This window comes from Takifugu flavidus, chromosome 13 (genome assembly GCF_003711565.1).
Source record: "Takifugu flavidus isolate HTHZ2018 chromosome 13, ASM371156v2, whole genome shotgun sequence".
In the NCBI taxonomy this organism is placed as follows: Eukaryota; Metazoa; Chordata; class Actinopteri; order Tetraodontiformes; family Tetraodontidae; genus Takifugu; species Takifugu flavidus.
Genome location: NC_079532.1, coordinates 8,072,364 through 8,093,879, shown reverse-complemented (window position 1 = coordinate 8,093,879; position 21,516 = coordinate 8,072,364). Strand labels below are relative to the sequence as shown.

Sequence of the window (21,516 nt, the reverse complement as noted above, 5' to 3'; positions counted from 1 at the left end):
CCGCACCTGCTGGCGTAGTCTTGTCTGGAAAGCTTGCAGGGAACTCCCGCCACCTCCACCGTCACCAGGGACGCCTTGAAGCTCTCCGTCTTGTCGAAACCAAAGTTGCGTCCGCACATAGTCACCGTTGTGGAGCCACGAATTGGTCCAGATGTTGGAAAGACCTAGTGCAGAGGAGGCTGGGTGTGATGTCATTATAATGCAAGAAGCATCAACTCCGCACACACACACACACGATTCCGCAGGCGTACGGGCGTGATATCACTGATCGGGAGGTAATTACATGTTTCCCCATAAAATCCTTAGTTCCTGTTTTTGAAAAGGATGTTGTTGCAGCCCCACCTGCCTGGCGTCCCAGGTGTATTTGTTTTCTGGTCTTCAGGTTAAACATTATTGACGTGACTTTTTACCTCTCGCTCCCGCCACCCTCTGTGTGTGTTTTGTGTGCCGAGGCTTGTGTGTTTAAGAGACCTCGAAGGTGGATCTAAGGTCTGGTTTAGACCTCAGACGCAGCTTTTCCAGATGCCTTCATGGCCTTCCAGTATTTTCGGGATCACGTGTTGCCTGCTGGGATCGCTCACCTTTGTGACGACGGGTGTGCAGTACTCCTGCGTCCAGACGGAGGGGGGACACTGGTTGGCTCGAGTGCAACGTCCCTCACACCAACCACATTCTGTCACCCGCGACGACACCAAGCAGGAGGTGCAGGTGGTCAGGTGATCGCAGCCAGGGCCAATCAGAGGAACCTTTGTGATCTAGGATGGAAACGAGCACGTGATTAGGTTCCCAATGAAAACCGATCTGGTTCCGCGAGGCTTGGGAGCGATGTACTCTGCTCACCTTGTTTCCTGTGGTAAGAAGGAGAGCTCCTTCAGAGGGGTCCTGGCCCGGCAGCACGACACTTCCCGACACGGGTCTCGAGTCCAAGCGGATGTTCACGTGGGGGGAGGCAAATCGTGAAAACACCACCTAAAAGACGGAGGACCCCATTGCAACATTCATGCTAGAGTGTCTTGTGTAGCTATGTATTAGAACAATTAATGATGGGATTTAACCAATGTTTCAAGCTGCCGTCCAGTCGATGTTACTGCGGGTCTTCAAGCGAGACTTTTCAGGTCTGCTCATCCTGTCCTCACTCACAATCGCCTGTTTTCTACACCCATTCCTCCCCCAGTTTGGGCCCCATGATCAATGTTAGCTTTGTAACAGCAAGTATAATGGGTGGCTTTCCGTTGGGTACAAGACCATACAACAGGCATCTCTCTGGAGGTAATAACAGTGTAAATTACAGCTTATTGTATTAAGAATGCCGGGGGAAGTTTGGCCTATAAACACAAGCACTGTGTTATTCCCACAGTGGCCCTAGTGAAGCCGAGGGAAACACTTCCTGAGTCAGAACGAAGTCCGCTGGGGGGGTGGGGGGGGGTGGGGGGGGGCGACAACGCTCGTTTTCTTTCACTGTCTCAGCGCCGCGCTCTTTCTTGTGCCGTCCGCTGGGAGCGACCAGGAAGCTGAAGTGCGTGAAAAGTTGACAGGCTCTTTTTTTTAATCCCAGCAACAAAGAAATAAGCTGCCAGAGCGAAGTCAACCATCCTCCATCACGGACGCCTTTTTTTTGGCTTCCGCAGGGTCATCGGTTCAGATGGAAACTAAGGCCGGGGAGGTGAATGCGAGGCTGCTCACCTGAGCACCTTTGGTGATGGAAAACATTGAGCTGAGACGAGTTTGCCCAGGAATGTGAGGGCAACAACAGCCCGACCAGCCTGAGACTCTAAAACTGGTGTTTGCAGCACGTAATGGAGAAATGGAAATGGAGTTTAAGGAATATATTTACTTTCACCAATCTGGAAATACATGTTTAAAATTCTTTCAGAAATCTCTGCCTCAGAGCGCCCGCTGTCCCAAATGCTTGATCAAATCGAGAATTTTATGGTGGGCAGCTGCCGCGCTCTTCGGACCTCCTCAAATCCATCGGCTAAGACAAACGAACTTCAGCCAAATGAGCCAACCACAAAAAAACAAAACAAAATATGAAGGAGGGCCCCGGGACCGAGGGGGGTAGCACTGAAAACACACAGCAACAGCTGCACGGGGCACTCGGTGAGAGGACGTGTCAGCATAACCCTCCGTTCACCATTAACGTGTGGTGGGGATGGTAAGCTCCCTCGTGCCCCACTACCACTGCCTCCGCTCCGGCCCTCCCCCTGCAGCTGTCGACCGTTTTTAGGGTGTTTTTCCACCCCGCGTCTCGGTTGCCTTTTGTTTGCGTGTACGTCTCGGCGTTCTTGTGTTTCAAAAACACGTGAGGTCATTCAGAGCTGCCCTGGCAAACAGTGCATGAAAACGGAGGGAAACTGAGCCGACGAAGTCCTCTGTGCACGAGCAGATTATTAGTTTTACTGCCAAATTGTTTTAATCTACTCAGCATTTGTGCATTTTTGATCTCAGTTAGGTTGGAGTAATGAGATGCTGCTACACGGTAGGATCATATCCCCAAATCCAAGACGTGACCTCTCTTTTCCTGTCAAATTTGGACTAGCAAGGCTAATTCCAGAGTTGCTTTGTGCAACGACAGGAAAGTCTAGACTGTTTGCTCAGATGGCTGACTGGAAAGAGGACTTTCCTGGAGGCTCGCCGAGCAAAGGTTGCCCAGTCGCAGCCCCCCCTCCCCCCCCTCTCCAACACAGAGGCACCTGCAGCTGACCACGTCAGAGTGTTTTCACTCATCACGTACGAACATCCTGCCGCATTTACAGGAACAATGAGACGAGGAAACTGAACTGGAAGTGCAGCTCCTGGACCTTCTGCTCATGTCAGCTCGTTTTATCTGCGAAAATTAAGCTCCACAACATCCAAAACAGGATCTTTATTACTTTACCTGGATGTGTCGTCCATCTGCGGTGCCGAGGTACCCTACTGCGCGGCCGTGGACCGTAACCACGGTGATAGAGGTGACCAAGGTGTTCGTCAGCACCTTTTGCCAGTACTCCAACCTCTGGACAAACTGGGTGACCTGCAGGCGATACTTGCCCTCTTTCCCTTCGTGGATTCCCTCGTGTGGATCACAATCATCCGAGGAGCTCTGGAAAAAGAGGAGGACGGCATGAATAAGGCAGAATCCCTGCAGCGTGTGTTTGTTATTGTGTTTACGTCCATGATGGTGCGAAGCCACGGTGCTTTTAAAGCCCAATAAATGAGTGAGAACACAACAGACTATGTGTTGGTTATCATTTTCTCCAGTAAAGATCTGTTCCCAGTGGTGCACATCTTCCTTCATAGCTGGGCCCAAAGGGGGAGGGTTGGAGGGGTAAACCTCCTAAGCCCCCCTCAGTAGTTCTTTCATCAGGCCGGGCTTGTAATGGCGGTCTGGGCATGGTGGTACCTCAGGGCAAGTACGGGCTGTGTTGAATAGAAGTTTGGGAATTTCATGGGAAACAGCGAGGAGACTTTTCATGCTGGAATTGTTTTTTTGTCCTCACTCCGCGAACTGTTTCTTTTCTCTCTCACTCCCCCCCCCACCCTTCTTTCCACTGCATCCATTTCTCATTTGAACTAAAATGTTACACTCCAGCACCCCTCGTTGGATTTGTGCTGCTGCCTTGTGCAGATTGTTGTGTCTGCAGCCTCTGGAGCATACTGTGAAAATTTGCCAGAGCTTGATTCAAGGGGGCTTTTCTCTCTATCGATGCCCCCCCCCCCCATCCCCTGCCGCCCAGCCTGGGATCTTTTTGTGTTTAGTCATGGTCTCATGTCCCAGACTCAGGTTTCATTAATTATTAATGACCCTTGGGTGGCGGGCCCTTGCAGCTCTTAAGGTCCTTGACCTGGCTGCCTGACCGGGCCACAGTTTGCTGTTTTCTCAGCTTCAGTAGATGTTGACCTCCTCACTACAGTCGGGGGGTGGGGGGGGGGCAAAGGCAGTGGAAAAAAAAGCACAGTGGAGTCTCCAGTTACTGGACTGAATCTGAACGGAGCTCAGGACAATGACAAACATTTTATCAATGAATGAAACTCTATTACAGCCCACGACATTCTGGATTTATTTTTCTCAAAATCAGCTTGAAACTTCTTAGAAAAGGTTCCCCCGTTCTGCCCGGGTCAACGGGCCAACGCGCGCGGTTTGTGACAAACGTGCTGCGTCACTTGTTTATTTCAGCTGGAGCTTTGAAGATGATGAAGACAATGGTGAAGTAATAAATCAGGGGAGTTTTTTTTTTTGTTGGTGGCACCGTACGTCTGAGGCGAGCGGGACCGCACAGAAAGGAAGGTCTGGCGGACTGACAAGCACGCAGAAACAAACCTTGGTTAAATTAAATGTCCTGGAGGCCAGTGGCTGCTGTTAGGATGACAATGGTTAACTTATGGGGAGGAAATTGGAAGCTGGCAGAAAGGACGGCTGTCGGCGAGCCAAAAGCGCAGCTGGGAGATGGTACGGCCAACCGATCTGCACTGAATTACTCACTAGTAAAAAGTCAAAAACCGGATGTGGGATGACAGTTCCTGGCTTTGGATCATCTGACGTGGGCCAAAGATATGGACACGTGGTAGCAGCTGAGGAGTCTCAACAACAGACACTGACTTCTTCTGTAAGTACACCTTTACTGTGTCCGCTTTATCCTGGGATTGGACTTTCTGATCCCGTCCTATTTCCTGTTTTCCCTCCCCGAGCAGACCTGCGAGCACGAAGAGCGGCCACCTCCCCAAAAGCTCCTCTCGGCGGAGATGTCATCGCCGTGCAGATTATGCCACGCGGCTCGAAAAACAGGCGGAGGGGCCGATTATTTTCAGACCAAATAAACGGGGACTTTAAAGTGTTTGTTGAAGCGGAGCGAGTCGATGGGAGGGAGGCGTGAAAGGGTCTTGGAGGCATTCCTTTGGCTCCACTGAGGTACTTCTGAGGATCAAGGCAATGAAACCGGACAGTGGAAAGACTGTTTTGACAAGTTTTGTTTGAAGCGCCGCTGCTGTTTCTTGGCATGAAGACAGAGAGTTTGAACGGGCGTCACACTGACAGCGACGGGGAGGCAGAGGACTCACGGTTCCAGGCAGAAATATAGAATATCACCAGTACTCAGATATTACAGATATTACCTAGCCTTCCAGACCATATGTTGGAGTATTTTCCTAAAGTTACCTTCTGGAAGATTAATGGGTGGGGCGATTGCTCCTGATGTTCTACATCTTTCAGGCCATCCTGTGAACGCGCCTCTCACCTGTACGACAGGCACCGTGGGGCAGAGCCGTGAAATACTGTATTGCCTTTTCTGCTCCTTACTTAACCAGCAGCCTTTGTCCCCAAAACAACGGCGTGGTGATTGGGTTTCAGCGCGGTGGAGCCCTTAAACCCCGTGGCACTGCGCTGCGGAGTCAAATGCGAGGTGAAAGGCGATCTGTGCAGTCTAATGTCACTTTCATATTCGAGCTGTGGCCCCTGGGTCCTTTGTGAGTAGACACGCCAATGCTGGAGCTATAATCCGTGTGACTGGCGGGAGAGACGTTTGACACCAACATTGTCAGGGCTGAGCAATTATAGTGCGGAGGCGCGCTTGCTAATGTATAAAAATAAGTATCGCGTCGGTGAGGGTTAGCCAGAGTAGCGTTCGCCCGACACCCAAACACAAAACCTGTGTGATCATTCTCCCCACATACCGAAATAAGCGACCTTTGACCTTCAGACTGCATGTTTAAGTCATGCAGAAGGGTTCGGTGGTTGGCGGAATGTGTAAAAATGCATTTTAAAGTGGAATACAAAGGAATGTGACTTACAGACACAGGAGTCTTAGCGTGCGCGTGTGTGCATTGCCCCAGCCACACATATGTGACACACATTACTGTACTCCACATGGACTTATGGGGGCACGCAGCAACCTGATCCTCAGTTGTTTTAGTGACCATGACATGTGCATGTGCATCCGCACGGCGCACAGGTGGCCGCTCACACCAACCGCATGTGTTAATGTGTTTTTGCATGGCTGCATTGCTCCAGGCGACTGTCAGGGTGTTGGACGGCCAGAGAAGTGGACAATCAGGCAACGACAAACCCCCGGCACTCGGAGCGCAGCCGGCCTCGCCCCGCTGGGCCTCGCGCCCAGACGCCAGCTTTGTTGGTAATGGGGCCCCGAGGTGGGCAGAGCATGGCCTCACTCATAAACAGGATGGACAGAGGAGTACGAACTAGAGAGATGCTAAAAGAAGACAAGATATCTCCAGACCTCCGTGTTCTGCGTGTTGGATTGCTGGTGCAGCTGCTACTGAGGATCGAACTTCCCATTTTCAGTGGTGCAGGGACCATATTCCCGGGAATTACACAATAAAAGACCGCTTGAGCCTCAGTTTCCCTTCCAAGTTAAGTGGTGTTTTGAAAACACTATTTCAAACCCACATTTATCATGTTGATAGACATTTGGACACATTTTACAACAATATTTGGCGTCTTACTTTCTCTGATTCTTCCCAGCACTGTTACCCCACAGACAGTGACACTGTGTGGCCCCTTCTGATGCCTTCAGCATGCATGTTTTCCAAAATAGACACCGCTCCAGAAACGGCAGTCATCATTATGTCACTCGGCGTGGCCGCCTTGGTGGAGGTTTTTAAAATCACCGCTTTCCAACCGACAAACTTCACGAATGCGTTCCCCAGCTGTTGTTTGCTCACAACTGAGGCCTCGCGTAGCAGCAGGAGAGAGGTCAAGCTCTGCAAATGAAGGGTGAAATTGACTCGTACTGGTAATGCACACTGTCCAGGGAACCCTGGGACAACCCAGCCCGTCTCATATTGTCTTTGATTGTTTTCTAATATAAAATCTCAAGCGTCCAGTTTGGTGGTATTGAGAGTGCAGGACCACATGGCTGTGCCGGTAGTTCTGTAACCACACGCATGTCGCCCATCTCACACCAATGTTTAAGGCTCATCCTCCTTTAACAGTTCTTGTTTACTGCAGGACGACTTTACAGCCTGGAAAATTGCTCCCAAGAGAGAAAAGGGAAAAAGAACACCTTCTACTCACATGATTTTGTTTAAGTTATACACAATGAAGCACCACCCACGGTATATAACGATCCAAAACAGTCCCCCTCACACACAAGTATTTATTTTAATTAAAAAAACAAACGCTACTTCTGCAAAAGGTCTTCCTTGAACAAATCCACAATTCTCACACACCTCTGGCAGTGATGCCGAAAAAACTGATGGAAAAACTGATTTTCCAAATGCAACCACACACGAAGCCATACAAAAAAAATGTACAAAAGGATTTAACCAGATCCTGTTACTCAAATGTGGGGAGAGCCCAGGAATGACCTGAAGTTGGACCTTTTGCATGGTTGCAGGTTTTTATCCTGCACCTTCATCTTCCCTCAGCTTTAATTCTGGTTCGACCGTGTTTCCTACGGATTTATCCCGAAGCTCCGCCCACAGGACAGGATTTTCGTAAGTGTTCGCCATGTGGACGATGGTTTATGCTCTTCAGAGGCGAGTCCTCCGTCCTCCGTCTGCAGCAGAGGACAATAAATCAGCCCAGGAAAAGAGAAACCTGAATGACGATCTGGCATCCTCCGCCTCCTTTGCTTCCAAAAAGAGACAAAAATATCAGCGCTGAGAGTTAGGGAGGACTTTTCATCACAACCTGCCACTGTGACTCATTGTGCTGCTTTTATCAGCATATTTTCCTGCGTTTCTACCCTCGACATGCAGGATTTATGCAATTGAAAACAGGGGGGGGGGGGGGGGGTGATGGAGTTTCGGTGATCAAGGGCCAAAAGACGTTTTTCTGCACGGCCCTCAGAAGCGGAGCCTCTTTGATTCCACTTCTGTTAAATGGCAACGGTGGGTTCTTCAAATGAGCTTTCCAGAGTTGCCCCTGCAAATGAGCGTTCTGGTCAGGCTGACACAGCAGCTGAAGTTACAGTTTGCAGATCAAACGGGATCCGAGAAGGTCGACTCCTCGGTGCCTTCTTCTCCGCAGATAAGATATTAAGGGAAAATATTCTTTACGACCAGTTAATGAATCCGCGCTATTGGCATTTAACATTCGCCCATTTTCTCTGGTTGACATCGATGCCTCGTTTCATCTCCGCGGCTCCTCTCCGACAGTAGGTGTTTCATAAGAGCTGCTCAGATGTGAGACGCATTACGCCATATAAACCGAAGGTCGTCACGGTTGGTCGACACTTTCTGCAGGAAGCGCACAGTTAAACCTTTCCACAGGACGTTCGCCTTTCCCAATGACTTTTATTTGTGGAAATGCTGAAGTCATGTCGGGATTAAAGACGTCTGCTGCGAGGATGCTGAGACAGAATGTCTAATGACCCAGCGCGTTAGCTGGGATACAGGGAGGTGAGAGCGGCATCTTGTGAGATATATACTGGATATATGTAGTAAAAGAACTACAGATTTCCACTGCAGCAAGGACTCAACTCACTGACCTCTTCAGGGCGGTTGGACGTGCATGCAAACAACCTCAGACACATTGTCTCAGCACTCTGATTGTGTTGCGTCAGAACGCTGGTTGATTTCCAAGGTGTCACATGCTTTTTTTTCTCTCTGATCAGGATTGACCATTAATGCTTTTACGAGGTCATATCGGTCCTCCCTGTGACAGCTGAGTGCAGCCGTCCTCCATCAATACAAATGCACCTTCTACATGTGCTCTTAATTATTAGATCCACCAATATAAGGGGGAGGGGGGGGGGCTGATTTAGTGTTGGGGCCACATGAGGGAGTTAGCATCACCATCCATTTGTATGACCATATTAGCTTTATTTGCTGTCTCCCACTGTTTACCACTGTCACGGGGGGGTGGGGTGGGGGTGGAAGCACAGCCGCGGTCACTGGCGATGTCAAAATGATTAGGCTGCATGTGATTTGAAGTGAGGACGTGCGCAGATAAAAACGGACAGTTTTCAGAGTTACTGAGCCAGTGCTTTTGTTGTGCTGAATTCCTTCTCCCTGTCAGTCTGGAATAATCCAATCCATCCACGGGTGCAGACGCTTGGCAGACTCTTCACAGCAAGGTTCATAACGGAGAGCAGAAATTGCCTAAAAGAGCTCCTCTGGGCCCTTCTCCACGCCATGTAAAGACAAGCCGAGGCGGGGGGACGGGCTCGTGCGTGAGGTGAGGCAGGGAAAGAGCAGCTGGAGACGAGCAGCTCAACAGCAGCCGTTGAGAAGAAGGCAGATAACCTCTGGTTGTAAACAGCACAGGCCTGCGCCTCAGCAGCCAGCCGGCTTATCAACCGAGGGTCAACAGAAGGTCTGAACACGCGGGCTTCATCATCCCAGCACGGTCCTGGACGGGATGAGATCACTGGTGGCCGTTGCCTTGGCAGCAGCTTCGCGCTCGCGCTCACAATGGATCTCAGATGAGGGCCAGATGAGGGAAAGCAAACGCGACTGCGGCACGCCGGCAGAGGGCAAGAGCGGGGATCTGAAATACAGCAGCGGGGAAGAAGCTGCACAGCTGTTCTCGTTTATTCCCCCTCCGAGTGACACACTCAAGTAAACGTGATGCGGAGCATCTCTCCATGAAAGACCTACATTCAACTCCGAAGGCCAATGAAACTCAAACAGCCAAAAACTTCATGAAACGGCTTTAGAGAACGGACGTTAGCTTCACTGACTTTTGCAAAGGTGCCATAAACTATCGCGCTGCATGTCGAGACTCTTGCAGGTGGTAACCTGGAGAATCTGCACCACAACGCAAACGTATCACAACACTGGTAAAAGTCCAGGAAGTTGTCATCTGGTGGCGCCGTGCGCCTCAATCAGGTCGGGTTCCCACTTGATTTGCTGCATCTGATCAGTGTTGCTGAGAACTGGAGGACGTCGGCGCGGAGACGTCTCGGCTCCACCTTTCACCCAGAAAAGCAGACCTGAAGGGTGTGATTTGGCCCAACAATAACAATGATTGCTTCATTTGGAATGAAATAGGTCATCTTTTCCTCTGAAACCATGAAAACAATCAAATCAAAACAATCAATTTTTTTTTGTTTTTGTCTTCACACTGCCCGACACTCCTGTACATAATTTTTTTTATAATTTCTGTATATACTGTACAATGTACACAGCAATGTACATAACATAAGAGTCTTTTATTTTTATTTTTTCTTTTAGTACTTATCCTTATCCTTAAATCAAATCAGATGATATTTCCAAACAACTGACAACAGCCAATGGCTGTTTCAGGGGGAAATGGGAGGACTTTGTCTCCTGTGTAAACTTCGCTGCTGATGAAACTCAGGCCTTCCACTGTAAAAACCAGCACCCTTCATTTCCTGACAAGCCACAGCCCACTCAGGTGTGCAGCTATGATTCAACCTGAGATCACGGCTCAGGACGATAAGATCAAAGCCCGCAGGAAACAGTATCTGCAGCGTGTCAGGGTTGGCGGGTTGGCTTTTCTGTTTGTGGGGCTTTGTTTGTGAGGGTGGTAAAGGCCGGGGGGCCGTGGACAGAAGGGCTTCTTTTCTGTCGCCCTCCATTACTTCTGTACACACTCTGGCACAATCCTCTGCTTGGATTGTAAGGGGATTATTGGCTGAATGGGACGGAGGGAGATTAGATCTCAAATGTGGTGAGACCTTGGAATGGTGTCCATTCCATGGTGTCCGAATCCATTTGGTCACTCATTATCTGTGTGTTCAGGAAATGTGGAGGCTTTCCTGCTCTTTTAAGCCTTAAAGGTAAAACAATGATAAAGGTCACGATTCAGTTTCACGTTTCAGTTTTATCTGCTAGGAAGCTTCTGGGTTTCTGAGTGCGCTGGAAGTTATTGCGCAAACCTTTCCAGGGAACAGTTAGAGACAAATGTCTTTGTCTTATTGGTAATGTTGATTATTGAACAGGATGTGATGTCGGGAGCAGGACCAGGAAGCTGCTGATGGAGGCTTCAGTTTGCTGACAAATATGCAGACTGTCAGTGAGTCTGTGACAGGGTACACAGCACACACTCAAGGTGTTGCATCCTGCCCGTAGCAAGGTCAGCCAATCCAAGACACACACATATCCCCTGCATGGCTTGCAAACCTCTTTTATGAAGGATCCTGACAGTTTTCCAGTACACATCTGCTGACCTTTGTGATCATGGGTGTTTCAAAGGCTCGGACTCAGACCATATGACAAAGCCTGAATGGTCCAGAGTCAAGGAAATGAGCACGATCAGGGGTCAAAATGAGGCAGGAGAGCAACAAGGAGAAGGGGCGATTCGTCCTTCACTGACAAACGGCCGCACGCCTCATTTTAACCAAGAGCTGGTGAATTGGACGGCTCGGAGGAATGCCGCTGATTAGGAAATAGCTCAGGGGCCTTGACTCATAAGCTCAACAGGGAAAAACTCCTTCGTATTTGATGCTACAGGAGTGCATTAAAAACAGCTCCGAATAAGAAAAGCTCAGCACAGACATGTCTGTCTTGTTTATAAAACTGTGTCCAAAAACCCAATAACGCTCAATTATATCTGTACTCCATCAATCCATCAACCAACCCATCAACCGACCACAAATCCACTGAATTACATCTAATGAGAGCTACACTGTCTCCAACATGGCTGCGTACATGTGATGTGCCTACAAGTTGGGTCTTTACTCACCAAAAAAAACTAAAAGTTCTTGTGTGAAATGCTGAAAAACATGTGGAGCTGTTGAGGATTATTCAAAGCATTACAACAAAGGCCAAAATGTCGGGCTGAAAATGAAACCAGCTCTGGCTAAATGTAACAGCATTTGGCTCCCACCCTGCGAGTTGAGAGACAGCTTGCAGGCACTGGCGGTTTGCATTTTTACGACTCTACTCGTTATCTAGGGGACAAAGATAAGGTGTGCACACAAAAGCCCATGCAAATGGATTAACACATGCTTCCATCTCTCCAGCAAAACAAGTCACCAAACTCTTGAGTTGATTATTAACGCGGTGGAATCAAAATTGAGTGCCGACATCAGGGGAATGTGAGACCATGTGGAAAATCTTCCAGGAAATGCCTGCAGGCTGGCATCTAACCCTGATCACCTACCACGAGAGTGGACGGACAGTGTTGAAATAAGCTCGCTGGAACTCACACAACAGATCGGGGAGCAAAGAATCAGTAGGTTGATGATTCTCGTCATTAATGGAGCGGAACGATCCTTTGTGGATCGTGACGGCTTGCACGGCTCCAAGGTGATCCTTAAGTCCGCCCTTATATTATCCCATTAAACGGGATGGAGATTTATGGTTTTTTAAGTGTTGTGCAGCTGAATGTGGGTGCTGATCTGCCAGGGCACAGAGCAGAGGTCCAGGTGGAGGGTGGAGGTGCACAGCAGTCACACACACAGATTCCTGCGTATCATCATGGTTAATTAACTCGCCACCCCTGCTTTTAGGTACAGCTTTTCAGTTCCCTCCGTCCATCCTTGGGTGAATCCAAAGGCAAACCCAGACCGGTCGGGACCCATGTGGTCTTCACTGGGGGGTGGGGGCTCTTCCCTATCAGAAAAGTCCCCCAAAAAAGACACCCGGAGTTCATCCTATCCTGATGTCCGTACATCCGACAGCTGGATCCTTTTGATGCGGCTCCAAATGATCACATTTTCAATCATGTAGAGAATCTGTTTCATCAACAACGAGTAGCTGAACCTGTGAAAAATATACAATCAACCTGTTTAAGCAACACAACAGTGCAACATGCACCGACGTGCAGCCTCCAACATCTTTTGAGCAGATACGAAAACATCGGGCTTAACCTTCCGATGCATCCCCACACGCACCCTCAGAGAGCAGAGGTCTGTGAGACGTAGGAGGCGCAAGGACGGGACGGGACAGGACAGGACAGGAACATATTATTTTCATTCTTTTGATGATTCCATCACACCGTCTGACACCTACTCGCCTTTACAGAACATGGCGGGGTTTTCTGCATTAACGATGGCACCGACAGGCTGGAACACGTAGCCCACAGTCTACGACTGCTGCGCCACAAAGCCTAGGAAAACGCTTCGCCGTCTCCCAGCTTTGCGAGGATGCTGATCCTGGAAAGGGTTTGCTTGTAATGCCACAGTTTTACAGGCCTGTAAATCACCTTGAGTGCGCCTAGAGCAGTGTGATGAGGCCTTCGGCACCACAACACATACATATAATCCCACAGATCGTTTCCTGCACACCAGAGCCAACAGCAAAGGAGGAAACTCAGCAAATCGAGGATCTCGGTGTGAATAGGTGAATCTGTTTCCTCTCATCTTCACCCTTATTTATTGTAGTTTTGTTTATCTCTACACATGGAGCATCTGTCTGAACTTGAATGCCCTCAAGCTAGAAAAAAAGGACAAATTATCTGCAAAGGGATCAAATGGATCAGATGTGATTAAGAAACAGATAATATCAACTTAAAGCGAGCAAATAGCAGCATAGCTCCAAAACAACACTAGAATCCATATGCATCGTGCTGCCTTAAGTCGTGCACCACTTCTGCACATGTGTTTCACACAGAGAAAGACTTCGCACAAACAAATACTAGCTAAGGAACAGCATGAGCAGGCTCGGGCATGCGGGACCTGACAACAAGCCTCCTCCATTGCACAGCCCATTGAATCAGCAGCATTATGGAGAGATTTGCAGTATTAAGTCAGTCTATTGTCAGGCTGCTGCGGGTTTCATCATCACTGGCTGGAAAACTACCCAGGACGCCTGAAACATCAGGAGCCCTGATGACTGATTAATCTCTTGCTATTGCAACCAGCGGTGAGATTTTGACTGGGTTTCAGCTCCAAAGTGATTTATGAAACCACACTCATGTCTCAGAGGGTAAATAATAAATTTCATAAGGCAGGTTCATGTAAACACTGGCTAAGTAAAGATAAGGAGGAGACTGAAACAGAGAGTGGAATTTCCTTTATATTTGGGAGTTTCGGCTTCTATTTTTATACCGTCTCTGAAAAAGACGGCACAAAGCTTCTGATGCTGAGCCGATCTTACATTTTGAAGTCAATCGGTGGCTCGAAACACCAGTTTCATATCAGAAATTATTATTATTTTATATTTAGTGTATGAATTCACCACTACAACCTCCATGCAGGCCCCAGATATGGCTCACTAAGGTTTCTGTAGGTACCTTATAGTATAGAAGCTACACGTGCACTGTGCACCTCAGCGTTGAGGTGGCATTGAGGCATTTTTGTCCTGGGAATGACCTGCAGTGAGCAGAACCGGCTCACCTCACCATTCCTCTTATTCCCTTCCTCTATTTGCTTCTTCGTGAAAGTTTCTTAAATGCAAATAAAACTCAATTCAATCTTATCAAGTGACCAGAAAAAAAGATTTGTATTGCAAAGCCAAAGCCAAATATATCTGGCAGGGCAGATAACTGAGTCTTTATCCTGCTTGATAATCAGAAATTATTAGGAATGCCTCAACAGCATAACGTAAAATCAATGGAGTCTGTGCAGCTGCTGCCCGTTTAAACCTCCTTCATTAAAACAGGCGGGCTAATCAAAATGGCTGTCGGTCAAAAAGCATCTCCCAACTGCAATTATATTACACAGGCTACAATCAATCAGTACTGAGATTGAATTTAAAAGCAATCAGTGTTTGGTGGGTTTTCTCAAATCAATAGTAATCCAATGATAATTTTGACCTGTGGTTGTTTCTTATTTTTTACTCTCAAGCGTTCCTGCCCCTTCAGGAGACTTATGGGTATTCAGAGAGTCCCTCAAGCCTAAAACCAGTTTCAATTTGAGAACTGAAGAGCTAAATAAGCGTTTTATTAAGGATTTATAACAAGCTGGTCTTTTAATGTTCCTTTAAAACTTTAACATTCGTTAAAATTTCTTTAAGAGCTGATATTAACGGCGTAAACAGGCATATAAAGTCTAAATAGACTGATGACTGATGTAAATAGACTAAATTCTTTACAGTACTTAAAATACCAGCAGAGATTAAAGGATACCTTGTACTCTTGAATTTAAACTGCATCTGGAAATATATTATAATATGTCAAGATGTACTAAAAACAATCGTGACCTCAGCATCCTGAGGTATAAATGGGAATTATTGTCTGTTTCTGAACCCAACACAAAGCATCCTGAAGACAGAAAGGCCCCCATTGACTGAGCCAGAGCGGCAGATCGGCTCCATCACGTCGACAGCTGAGGAGAGCCACTAATCGTGACAGCATCTATCAGGTCCTGTTGCCTAAATCAGAGTTAAGGGCTCCATCTGGCCTGACAACCGGCACTTAAAAAGACTTCAAACACGGTTTCTCGCCGGGCCTCAGCCTCATCCCGAGTGGGACGTCTCCAAACGAAACACCCCATTTGGTGGCGAAAACATCCAGCCCGATCCTCCCGTGGTGTGAGCTGAAGTATGCCTCTACTGAGTGTTTACACCATTTTATGAATTTATAGCTGTTCTTATCTGGCCTCATGAGAGTCTACCTGACATATGCTTCTGAATAGCTGCCATAAATCTATTAATTGGCGCTATGATTAGATCGCTCAGGTCCAGACTCAGAGTCTGGGGCTGGATGGCCAGTTGTTCAGTCGTTACAACTTGTTTCCTTACCTGGCAGCTGAGCAGAAGATTGGTGCAAGACAAGCAAGCAATAAAGGGGAACATAGAAAACGGCTTAAGAATCCAGATAAATGCAGCACTTGACCTTTTGTGCACGTTTGGAGGTTCAAACTCAAACAAAGCAGCACACAACAGGCGTGTATTTGAGTTGGAGCAGCTATCATAAAAAGGGGGCATCGCTCGAGATGACAGCTTTGTAGGTGCGAGAGAGCGAAGTCAGCATAATTTCTGCTGTTTGAGCATCAAACACTCCTTGAGGGGCCTCAAAACTGCGCAGAGATACGACGATTCTCTGATAATTACACAGCAGAGATGCTCCTGAGCCTCCTGTAAAAGCAACGCCGTGCCTGAGCCGGTAATCAAGTGAGTCAAAGGGAAAGAATGCAGAATAAATGGATAATACACTCTCGCTGGCAACGACGTGAACAATAATTTTAAACCTGACCGTCGTGGTCGAGGGGGAATGGGACGACTACTGTTTGGTGCTGCCTGAGGTGTGAGCGGTTTGGTGTGGAACACGATGGGTTTGTTGCATTGATCCTGTGCACAGTAGCTCGACAGGCTCCGTGACTGTTCCAGTTTAGGGCCGGGAGCTGCCTCTGTGTTCCGCTCTGTCTACTCTTCATCCGTCAGGTGTGTGATAAATCCACGTCAATGCAACTGCAACGTGACGAGGACAAGTTCTGATTATGCTGTAGAATTTGGGTGGAACTGGAGTATAAGATCAGACTGGATTCATCACCGGGGCCAACTAACATCATCCATGAAAACATCAGCCCAGTTTAATCCTCTTTGGCACTTCCCAATGCGAATCCCATTTTCCCACAGGTGCTGGGAACAGGTGGGGGTTGAGGGGAGCGGGAAGAGGCCTCGCCAGCATGGCCGGCTGCCACGGCAGGACTATGGGATCATCTTCCGCCCAGCTGCTGATGCCCTGTTGCCCCCCGAGTCATTCATCACGGCTCGCTGAGAGTCAGATATGCGCTACTGCCCCCCCCCAGCTCTCGGCATTCCTCACTTTCCCCTGTGGGTCCACACCGCTGATAGCTGTCAGGACCCCACCGACCCACCCACCACGTATTGGCATGGATTTTATAGAAGCACATGACTGTCCGTCTCTTTGCTTTACAGCCATCGTAAACAATCTTGAACTTTAAAGATGACAACTAAAGATTTTTCCAGCTTTTTTTTTTTTTTAAAAACACGCCGTTCCAATTTTATCAGCTTACCGACTAGAAAGTGTAGGAACAAGAGTTCTGATGGTTCTAAAACACTCCAGCAAATAAAGAGGACAGCTACTGTAGCTGACACAATTATGAATACAACCAATGCACTGCAGCAGCAAAAATAACTATAAATGTTCCTCAGGAGAAAGGGAATTAATTCAATATGTGCTGCAAAGACGCCTGGCACACATGGACACCAGTGCTCACCAGTGACGATCTGCAATCCTCCTAAATCATCTCACAGCCTCACAGTCAGAGTCCTGCTTTCCAAGAATGATTGGCAGTGACACACGTTTAAATTTGAAACAGGAGGCCAAAACAACCAGTTAAAGGGCAGGGATGCAGTTGGCTGCCAAGAGCGGTGGTAAAACTCCGTACAAGAAAGACACGAGCAGCAGCCCCATGCACACACACACAAAAAAAACACCGCCACTGTTTGGACAGAAGTCTTGCTCATAAGTGTTTGGACGCAGCTCTCACATTAGTCTTGTATGTGCTCTTTAGCGGCGCATTCAGTGGAGCCAGTCGTATATCCAGAGGCTGAGGTAATCCACTGCCTGACTGCAGATACACGGCGCTGACTGATGTGGAGGTTAAGTAAAGATGAAGTCAGAGTGTGTGTGTGTGTGTGTGTGTGTGGGGGGGTGGGGGTGGGGGTAGGGTGGCCGGCAGTTAACTTCAGGTTGCTATTGATCAGTTGCTTAAGCCCATTGATTAAGTCAGTGTTGATGGATTGGAGGTGAGCTAGCACAGGAGAGGTAAGAAGTGACCTCGCAGCAACACGGGTGGGGGCTGCCGGAGGATTGTGGGGGGGTGCTTTAGTTTAGTGCAGAGGAATTGAAAGATTGGACAAGTTTGAGCTTTTAATGAGAAACTAATCTCCGGCTCACACCGCCTCCTGACTCATCCTACACAGATTAGGGCAGCCGCTGTTTTGTATCGTTGCCTGTAAACTGAGCAAAACTCATCACGGTCATTAAATGTGGAGGCAAAGACTCTAGACCCTGTGCACACACTCAGGTCAGAGCTGGAGACCAGGTCAGGCCTCGAGGATACTTAAGCATAAGAAGATCCAGAGATCCAGGAGACACACAGGCTGCCTGAACACGCGAGCGCCCGTCCACTTACTGAGAGGGAAGTGGCGGAGGCCGAGGCGTCACCACGCCTGCAGTGAATAAAGGGCCTGCAGCCATGGATGTGCAACAGATGACTGACTTCACCGTCCAAAACATGTCATAAAAGATCTCCGTGACGCTCAAGCGCCTGCGAGGCCTGCAGATTTTTTGGTTTCTTTAGACTTCAATCGGACGACTGGATGAAGTTACGACTGAGATGTTTGAGGTAGATCAGCAAAGACTTCAGGATGAAACATATGTGACACCAAAGAGGGTGGAGAGGAGAGGGCGCGTGTCATTTTCAATCGATTTGCCCCTTATCGTTTGGATTTTAAAAGCACCAGCCTGACGATTATAATCAGTCCCGTTCCATCGTGTCACGTTAGCATTTCCCCTCCCAAACCAACAAATGTGAAGAGCCTCTCTTACCACGTTGTAGCAGGACTTCTTGTCCGATCCGGTGAAGTGATACAGGTCGACCGTGTTGCACTTCTGCATGTACATCTTGAACATGCTGTTGATGAGCTTCAGGGACATGACGCAGATGGCGGAGTTCGGCGTCGCCTCCGTGGAGTTGGGCTTTCCCCGGGCGAAGGCGGCGAAGAGCACGTCGTCGCCTTCCTCCAGCCTCAGCTGCCTCTGCAGCTCCACGTCGCTGCCCACCTTGGTGACGGTGGCCGCTTGAAGGATGTTGAAGACCTTCACGTCTTCCATGGAGCGCCGCCGCCGTTTATCTGTGCTGATGCACTCCAGCGGCATCTCCACGTAACGGCGGATGTCGTGGTCGGAGGAGCACATGCGCACGATGCGCGTGTGGTAGGTCTGGGAGTCCTTGCTCACCTGCTGCACGGTGAGGAAGTAGGTGAACGGCCCGCTGTGGAAGGAGTAGACGTACCGCAGGTAGTAGCTCCCGCGGAGGGGGGGGATCAGGTCCATGTATGACTGATTGGAGAAAAAGGTGAACCCGTTCTGGCTGGTCTTCATTTTCCGCAGGGACATGGTGTGGGGACGCGCCGTGGGTCCCGTTACGTTTCCGGAGCCAGGAATTTCCGAGTTTCCAACGAAAAACATGATCATGTTGCTCTCCACATTAAGCACCTGAGAACCCGAAGGGCTGACCACCACATCGGAGTCTCGGGGTTGGCCCTTGTCCTGTTTAAGGTCAGTGAAGCAATAGACCAGTTCGTCCACGCTCTTCTGTCTACCCTCTTCGTCCAGGCTAACGTCGTCTTCCAGGACGTGGCGGCGGCAAACGCCGTTGTCCGCCGAGCCGCAGCTGAACAGCCCTTTGTCGTAAATGTTTTCCACCACCAGAGCGACGTTGAGGTTGTCCTTTCTGCCGCCGCCAGAGCTCGCGTTGGCTACTTTCTGACCACAAGTCTGGTTGGCGAGAAGTGGCCCCGTGCGGTACTCCGACAGCTTGGTGAGGCTCGGGGCCAAGGCGTAGATCCTGTTCGTGGCCCCCACGTAGATGATGCCGTCGAGGGTCACCACGTTCTGGATGGGGAATTCTGCAGCGAAGGTCGGCAGCTCGTAGCTGACGGAGAGGTTCAGCTTGTTGGGCTCAGGGGCTTTTTGGCAGTGGCCCTCGGCGCTGGCACTCAGGGCCCACAGCAGCAGCACGGCGGCAGGAAAGGAGCAGAGATTCATCCTGTTCCAGAAACAAGAGACACGAGAAACGGTCAAAACACAAACGCCATCTCGGAATAGGCGGCCGCAATTGTCCCGGACGTGAATGCGTGGAAAAAGATGCAATCTGCGCTGAACAGAGACCACTGTGGAGAAACAAAGCAGCGCGGCAAAATCCCCCCTCAGGGATATAAATGGAACTGTGTCAGGTTATAAATGCAGGGTTTACTCACTCCACCACAAGCACTGAACTGCATTCAGGCTCGAGAGTCTGAGGCTTTGTGCCGACACAAAGCTTTAATATCAGCCTTCTAATCACGAGCGCTTCTTCTACATTCTGACCTTAGACAGACCAGCAGCGAGATCTGGGTGAGCACTTTTGTGGTTCTCAGCTCTGTTCCCAAATGACCACAGTGAGAGTCAAAGCAGTGAATCACCCAGAGAGGGATGCAACCCACGAGCCTAAGTTTAGACAGGAGGGGCCCGAGGGAGCGGAGACAAACTCAATTAAAACTAAAGAGGCTGGAGGGAGAAGGCAAGGGGGACCATCCTGTGAAATGATAAATAACCCGGGAGACTAACTGGTGATCCGCTGGGAGAAGCTTTTAGCGGAGGGGGGGTCGCGGAGGAACAACAACACAGGATTCACTAAGTGTGCACTCGCGTGCAGCTTATCTGGATGCGGTTTTGACACGATTTCCAGATGTAAACGAAAAAGAGGCCAAAAGCAACGTTTGTTTTTCCAAGTCATCCGAGTGAGACGCGATTGCACCGAGGTCCCCCGGGTGAGCCGGGCGTGCGCCCCGCTGTGAGGAGCGTTTTCTGAAGTTTTCTATGTCGTCATCATCTCAGTGCTGAGACGGAAAAACAGGTGCTCGGAAAGTAACTGTTTAAAAAGCCTCTTTAAGCTAAAAGTCCATCTGCAAGTGGATGAATCCAAGTCTGAATGAATGACAACATCACAAAATGTCTTTTAAAAAAAGAAACAACGATGCGAGATGAGTCTCGTCTTGCTTTTGTTCAAAAGTCTGAGAAATGGTGTACACCTGCAGCAAACACAATACACGCACAGCCTCGTCTTTTTAGAGGACAAAAGGTGGTGAGAAACAGTGAAAATATTTCCATTTCGAGAGGAAAGTGACTCATGGCCAACGGCCTCTGGGAATTCGGTAAATTGTGCAAGGAGCCAGAAAAACATTAGGAAAAAAAGGCACGGATATCCAGAAGAGGAGGAGGAGAGCGCGTCCAGAGTCGGCTGCCTTGTAAAGGTTGGAAAAGTGCGAGGAAAAGGAAAAAAACAAGAAATGTATAAGGCATAAACTCACCTGTAAAGCGAGTTCTGTGGGTCCGCTTGATTCAAACCATATCCATCTGCTCGCTCCAGCAGCGGGACTTTCTCACAAGTTCAAACTGTCCTCGTATATATATATATATATTTTTTTTTGTCCCGTGGAGGATTTCAAAAAAAGAAGAAAAGAAGCAGCTTCCAGTGGTTGTTACTGGTTTTCCTCTGTGCCCAGTAGTCCGCGGCGCTCCGCCTGAGACCTGCGACGCTCCGCACTGACTGCATCCAGCCCCGCAGACGCACGCTGCCGCTCTCGCGGCGTGGCGCCTCAAGCTCCGCCCCTTTTCCGCTCCAAACCGAGTGTGACGCGTCCAGGTGCTGCCGCGACCCCGGCCCGCGTGACAGACACAGACACAGGTAAATAAACAGCGACGCACAATCTTTAATTGGGGATCAACACGTGGCACCAGAAGGGTATCAGAGCCCACAAACTCGTGATGGGATTCGTCACAAATCCCACAAAATGGTTCTTTTAGACCGTGCAGAGCAAATCTTTTGTACCTGAGCACAATACCAGCTGCTTTCCCGGTCCACATGACACACAACCCACAGAAAAAGGGCAACTAAATGCCTCCCTTTGAGTCCCCACCTGACTCTGCTCCAGCCCCACCGTGAGTCACACCGGTTGTCAAGTTCAAACTTCTCACTTGGCCCCAGATGCGGA

At 49.1% G+C, this 21,516-nt stretch overlaps 1 protein-coding gene across 2 annotated transcripts in view; it reads right to left on the bottom strand.

The window, feature by feature from the left end:
* met (MET proto-oncogene, receptor tyrosine kinase) overlaps positions 1-21,437 on the bottom strand; it is a 40,451-nt gene extending 19,014 nt beyond the window's left edge. Inside the window, exons 1-6 of one of the 2 annotated variants that reach the window (XM_057052169.1) lie at positions 20,833-21,437; positions 18,308-19,529; positions 2,879-3,082; positions 841-969; positions 582-755; positions 7-164 (exon numbers count right to left, since the gene is read on the bottom strand). In XM_057052169.1, the coding sequence (XP_056908149.1) occupies positions 7-164; positions 582-755; positions 841-969; positions 2,879-3,082; positions 18,308-19,528 (1,886 nt within the window). In that variant the 5' untranslated portion in view covers position 19,529; positions 20,833-21,437. Of the gene's footprint in view, positions 1-6; positions 165-581; positions 756-840; positions 970-2,878; positions 3,083-18,307; positions 19,530-19,849; positions 19,871-20,832 lie in introns of those variants that run through there. The other variant, XM_057052170.1, reaches the window with a different exon arrangement.
* Positions 21,438-21,516: the final 79 nt, after the last annotated feature.